This window comes from Pyxicephalus adspersus, chromosome 1 (assembly GCF_032062135.1).
Source record: "Pyxicephalus adspersus chromosome 1, UCB_Pads_2.0, whole genome shotgun sequence".
Lineage (NCBI taxonomy): Eukaryota > Metazoa > Chordata > Amphibia > Anura > Pyxicephalidae > Pyxicephalus > Pyxicephalus adspersus.
The window spans coordinates 1,628,477-1,635,551 of NC_092858.1; the positions used below are offsets into that span (position 1 = coordinate 1,628,477).

Below are 7,075 nucleotides of genomic sequence, written 5' to 3' on the forward strand. Positions count from 1 at the left end.
CTGCAGGTGACCTCCTCCTAACCTGCAGGTGACCTCCTACTAACCTGTAGGTGACCTCCTCCTAACCTGTAGGTGACCTCCTCCTAACCTGCAGGTGACCTCCTACTAACCTGTAGGTGACCTCCTTCTGAGCTGCATGTGACCAGCTTGAGGTGCGTTTTGCATTCCTTTAAACTTCCTCTGGGTGAGACATCAAAACTTTCCTTATGAATGTTGAAGATTTATTGGTGCCGAAACACGGGACTTGTTATACCTAGGAGTTTATCTGGTATATGCTAAGTGGCTGATTGATTCACTGATTGATTATTGATTTTCTTGTCCTTATTACAGGTGTTAGACATTGTGTATTGCGGGTGAATCAGTCGGCGGTCACATTTATAGGACATTTATGTATGTGAATATAATTGTTATGATCTTTTATATTTATTGATATCTCGAGCTACCCCTAATTGATGTACAACGCTGCGTAACATGTTGGTGCTATATAAATCCTGATTATTATTATTAATATTATTATTAATAATAATACAAGAGCCCCCCTCCCCCCCACAATGTTATTTATGGGTCCCATTGACCTTATAAGACTCTGATATTTGAGCAATCACATCCCTGGGGCCCCGGGGCCACATTTCTGCTCCCCCTGGGTTCCGGTGATCTCTTTTCATGTTTCTGGCTTTTAGCTCTATTAAACATTTAAACTTTACTTTTCATTATTCATTCACTGAGTTTCCTTTCTGCTCTTTGGGTTTGACACAAATCCTCTGCCATTGAATTATTAATTATTGGATTTGTTAGTGTGAGAAGTCAGAATAAAGTTGGGGTGAAATAATAAATAGCGGTGGGTTTTTATTTTAGCTTATGGGGGGGGGGTAATTATCTGTGGCTCCATAATAAGTAGGGCAGGATCGGGCCCTTTACCTGTATACCAGATACCATGGGGTATTACAGTGCAGGGCTTCCAATGGGCAATGAAGTGGTAAATGTCATGGGGGGGGGGGGGGTGACTTCTGAGGGGTAATTAGGTGGATTTGGCCCTCCGGACGTGAATGTAACCCCTCGTGGCAGGAAAAGGAAGGCGGCCATTGCTGCGACTATTAGAGAATTCTGTATTTCAGGGGAATGTTCTGGATATCTCAGTTCAGGAATGGTGAATCTTGGGGGTTTGTCTTATTCTTTGTATTGTTGTCCAGGACCTCAGGGGTTAAATGTATGCGGTGTCACAATCTGTCAGATCATGCAACAATATAACACAACATCTGTGGGCTGCTATATCTCCAGGTTATTCACCCACCATTCACTGAGAAGGAATCCAGACTGAGAGATCTTATGTGATATCAAACGTGTAATGACACAACAATACAAAATTACAACATCCAATGACAATACAATACACACCATCCAATGACAATACAATACACACCGTCCAATGACAATACAATACACACCGACCAATGACAATACAATACACATCGTCCTATACAATATACTATGACATAGGTATATAAAATCTGCACAATGTTCATTTTTATTGTGGCTGCAATGCTCAGCTCATCCTCTATGTGTTGCTGTCTCCAATCACTTCATTGTGTGTTGGTTTCATTGTCTATAGTGTGCTATAACATTGGTCTGAATCAGTACAGGGCTATTCATGGAGCGCCCCCTAGTGGATGACCTGAGAATTGCCTGTGTCATGTGACTCACCATAATAGTGTCATCCTCGGGGAGGGATCGGGGGGTGTAGCAGAACTTTGAAAAATTTGGATCGAAGTGAGAGGTGGGCGGAATCCCTTTACTTTGTAACTTCTTTGTTTCCTCATCGCACACCTGAAATGTACAAAATGATGAAAATCAGTTGTGTGGTAAATAACACAACGCAGCAAGCAGTGCAATAGCTGATCAGCCACCATGTACAATCCAGAGGGGCACCAAAATATTCTGCACTCCCACCCATCCTCAGGGGCGGGGCTCTGACACCCACCAGCCCCCCCTATTGGTTGGTGACCCCATTGCTCTATGACAAGCTGCTGCTATTACCAGGTTCACTTTAATAACTCCGCATTCCCATATCCTTTATTTTTCAGCCTTTGCAGCGGAATTTCAGGACCATTAAATCTGAAGACGGATGGCTGCGGCCCCTGACACAACATGAAGTCATGTCAAGTGCAGATATTCCAAAAAGCGAGGAAAATAGTGAATCTGCCTCCAGCTGGGCACAGTAATGGCAATGCAGCCCTCTAACTGGAAATAAAGCTGCTTCAGCACAGGTTATTGATGCCCTGGGATAAAGTTATGAGTCCCCCCGGGGCCACACTGTATAACTGAGCGTGGACAATGGCCTCACACGGGCAATTTACCGCAGATAACACACGGGGGGGCATCTAAATCCAGAAACTGCAGCGATCATTACATTGCTGACAATTCACTGAGAGCAAATGGAAGGTTCTGGGTATGAAACGGAAGATAACTCTTCACCGATATTGCGCTATGATTGTACGGAGCTCCAGATAAATATTGGGTAATAAAAAGGATAAGCCAACATGTTTGGGGGGCCAAGTGCACCCCTTTCTTTAGGGATATTAGGAAGTGACATTGCCTGCATTCATATCTTGTAAATCCAGCAAGTATAGAATTCTACAACATGTTCAGGGGCCAAATCCTCCGCTTCTCAGGGCCACAACAAACGGTATACAATGTGAAAAATAAGTGCAGTCATTCCAAATCTTAGGCTGATTAAACTTAGCACAGCTCCCCTCCCACATTTTATAGCGGCGAGGTTGGTCAGCTCTCCGGCGTTTGCAGGGTCCCAGGTTGGAATCTCGGCCAGGACTCTATCTGCATGGAGTTTGTATCTTCTCTCTGTGTCTGTGTGGGTTTCCTCCGGGTACTCCGATTTCCTCCCACATCCCAAAAACATGCAGTTAGATTATTTATCTTCCCCCAAATTGACCTTAGACTATTAATGACATATGACTATGGTAGGGACATTAGATTGTGAGCTCCTCTGAGGAACAGCTAGTCACATGACTATGGACTTTGTACAGCGCTGCATGATGTGTTGGCGCTATATAAATACTGTGTAACAATAATAATAATATTTATATAGCACCAACATATTACGCAGCACTGTACATTAAATAGGCATGAGCACACTTTTCATATATAAAGCCCACAGATCATGGATCAGGAATCACGGGGCCAGCTATGCTCTTTTCCCTGGGTTTCCTCCCCCCATCCCAAAAAGACGGCTATAGGTCGGTTGGTTCCCCTGATTCCAGACTTAAGACATTGGATTGTGAACCCTTATGAGGGGCAATTAATGACATGACCATGGACTCTGTACAGCACTGTGTAATATGTTGCCACTATATAAATATAAGGTCATACTATTAATGTAGATATGTGTAGGTGCCCCCTAGTGGTGGGGTATTTACCAGTGAAGTCAGAGTCCCTGCTAACAAAGTTCCAGGTTGGCTTGATCAACCAGCTTTCATCTTAGATTCACAATTATATCTAAAATGTACACATTTTCAAGCTAGATTTATTGAATCATTTTTTATTCATAGCTTATACATTTTCCCATTGAATTCACAGTAAAAATGTTTAAAATGTGGGTAAAATTTGAGTGAATCTTGGGTTATAGAGGAATACAAATAGATCCCTTTGTCTGAGTCTACCTTAAGAAATTTCAACAAGAAAGTGTATGTTCTCCAGTTGTGGAGAGCTTTAATACACCATTGAGTGAATAAAGGAAGAGGTCAGGCTCTATGCAGAGCAAGCAATCTCTGGTAACAGGTCGGTAATAATGAAACATACCAGTAGGGGGGGCAGTAAAATATTTAACTGGAGATTATTGAACTATTTTTATTGGTCAAGAACCAAAACCAATCCACAAATGAGTGACACAATTCTCTGGTCATACAGAAAAGTTTCTCAGCAGATTGTACAACCTGTGGCCCCCGTGGTGCACTCACCTTCATGTGATACATCATCATCTCATTGGCCAGGTGACTCCTGAACTGCGCCTCCCTCACCTGCTTGTACAGCAAGGACTGGGGGGGAAGAAACAGAACACAAATTAGGTACAAAAGGGGGTGTAACAGTGAGGAGTCAAAATTCCCTAAATTGTCCGGGATGGTAATAAGACCCCGGATTGGCTCTTACGTGAGCAATGCTGATGCCGCAGTAAATGGAGAATGCCGTGGCCAAATCTTCATCGAACTTGGTGAATCCTGGCCCGTTAATTTTGTTGACCAGTTCAGCCACTCCGATGACCTCTGCAATACAGAAGAGAATTTATAAAGATTTATTTGGTTCACCTTTATGGAGTTCAATAGACAGTTCAGCTTAGTCCCCGCCCCCGAGGAACTCCAGACCGTCAAAGAAACAATGTCTAGTCTGGGAACACACAGGGAACATATAGTGAGCCCCATTGGCTGCTGTGCCCATCCTTCTTTACCATTCTGTCCTGGGCATTGCCACCCAACACAACTTTAGGGAACGCATGGAGCTGCGTATTCTCCACCAGCGAATGTTGCTGCATGTCAGATTCATTTCTTTATATATACAACCCATTGTACATTTATGTGAAAGCTGAGCAGTGAATGTACTAACCTACTTTTCATTACCCATCTATAAACAGCTGAGGTGGATACTGAAAACATTCAGGCGGTGCGCCCAGCTGAAAGGGCCCGGGCGGAGAACACTGGAATAGTTTAAGTTACAGCTTGGGATGTCACTGACATTGATTGCTGATTTGTGGGAGTCCCCGTAGCTGCAGGTTGTGCCACTCCGTCTTTGCAAACTATAAGCAGATGAAGAGCAGATCCAATGAAAGCTCTCCTAGGTCAGCTGGTGTGTCACATGATACCAGAGACCCACCCACTAGGAGCTGCTCTGCTTCTGACCTCTAGGAGGAGTTTAGCCCAGGGACGGTGTGCCCACTTATTGCCATGGTGTGATATGAAGATTGCGCTCTTGCCCCAAGTCTTTCCGAATTCAGGCAACACTTCCTGTTAGCGCCACACATAGAATATAAAGGAATATTTTGTCTATGTGAATGAATCCCCATTCCCGCTTTTATTCACCATCATTCTGTTTTTCTGAGTTCCCAGGTCTGTGCCCTATATGAGGGGTTCCCACCATCCCTGCTGAGTCTCGTCGTATCATCCACTCACCGTTGTTCTCATTTTTGATCGGGAAACACAGGATATTTCTGGTCCTGAAGCCGGTGCTGTCATCCACACCGCGGTAGAAGAGAGGATGGGAATAGGCATCTTTAATGTTGAGGATTTGCCCCGTGGTGGCCACATGGCCGGCAATGCCCTGATCGGCTGGAATCCGGATCTCGTAACTCTGGAAGAGATGTGCAGAGGTGTAAAGGTGAACTTAGCTCTCCCCAGGGTGGAATCCTATAGGGGCCCTCAATATACCCCCAACTGTAATGTAATAGCCCTGGTGAGGAAGTGCGCCCCCTATAGATCTGGATCACACTGCTCACATATTTTGGGGTCTATTGGGACTTTTTATTGGTGCTCTGTACAGGTAGATTGGACCCACCCTGCAGCTAGCATCGGCCCCTTTGTCATCTTCTATCACTGTATAAAGCTTTATTGTATAAAGATAAACTGACAAGGCTGCTGCTAATTGTGAGGCCGAAGCTTTGTGTTGTCAGCCTACAGCAGGAAGTGATGTTACTGGCAGGATCTCCAGGATAACAGATTCACACGAACCCCTACTGACCCCACCGGATCTAAATTGCCCCCGCTTCTTACCTCGTCATCTACCACTCCACCATCGAACACTTTGGCTACAAGTTCATGAGTATTTCTCTCCAACAGGAACACCGAACATCTGGGAGAAAAGATTGGTGAGAGGTTAATGAAGACTCAGGGACTTTAAGGGGGAATTTACCCCATTAAGGGTCATGTGACCATCAAACGGGGCATCTTCTAACGGAGCCACGCGCAGGCAGTAACAATAGAGCTTATATAAAATAACATGTGTGCACCCCCTCCATGCAGCCTGTGTACAAAGCATGAGATTGGGGCTGATACAGAATAAGGGGCCAATATCGCCCTCTTGTGTAGGGGGAGTTGTGTACATACATCTCTGCGTTGCTGAGGTTTCTGGCTTCTGTGATGATCTCCTGCAGCAGGACGGACACATCATCTGCGGGGAGAAACAAAACACCAAATTCAGCGGATTTACTGGAAATCTAAATGGAGAATCTGCCGCTCTGAGCTCCCTCCAGTGCTGGATATGTATACAGGTCATGTGATCTCTGCAGGAGGACGTTCAGCTGATGTGATTGGTTCATCCAGCAAGAATCACAAAACCAAATCACCCGAGATGTGGACACTGCGAGGAGCTGGGGCAGCATTTTCTCCAGAAAAAAAGTATTTCAGTTTTATTATTATTTTATATATTTTTATATATAGATAAAATCTGAAGTTTCCTGAATAATATTGGTGCTGTATATTCTGATATGTCCGGGATTTATTCATACAGGCTTGTGAAGTTACTGACAAGTCCAAGTCACCCTATAAAACGTATTCCTTCAATAACTGAATTTCTGCTCTGGGTGTACAGTGGGATCAATGTCTCTATAGTTAGAAGAATAATTTTCCGTCGGTAATTGCTGATATTTGGCTTCTGGTGAGGGGGAGGGGAGATGTAATCTTTGTAATGTAAAGTTATTAAAGTGTCACCCCACCCCCCAGCAGCATTTATTGCACTGATAAAGCGGTGATATTGCCGGTAGCCCCCCGATCATTTCAGTCATTTGTCTGCCGTCATGTTCCCAGATTCATATTGCAGGCGGATGGAAGGGGAGAGCGGCCGCTGATAATTCATTTCAATTATTTTTCATACATCAGCAGAGAAACACAAAGCAGCCGACAGCCACTGACTGAGAGTATAGGAATGTGTGAATCATACAACCAGAGTGCATCTAATGAAGTGAATGTTTCACACAGGGGAAGTGATTGTACAATTTATTTCTTATGGGTATCTCCGGCATCACTTATACGACAGATCACAGTCACATGACACTGATCTCCGGTATCACGGTCACATG

The 7,075-nt window shown here is 44.3% G+C and overlaps 1 protein-coding gene across 1 annotated transcript in view; it reads right to left on the bottom strand.

Moving 5' to 3' along the window:
* PDE2A (phosphodiesterase 2A) overlaps positions 1-7,075 on the bottom strand; it is a gene marked incomplete in the record, with an annotated part of 140,582 nt that overhangs the window by 14,988 nt on the left and 118,519 nt on the right. The window contains 6 exon segments of the mRNA XM_072398578.1: positions 1,702-1,824; positions 3,972-4,049; positions 4,162-4,274; positions 5,175-5,352; positions 5,772-5,850; positions 6,105-6,168. Coding sequence (XP_072254679.1) covers positions 1,702-1,824; positions 3,972-4,049; positions 4,162-4,274; positions 5,175-5,352; positions 5,772-5,850; positions 6,105-6,168 — 635 coding nt within the window.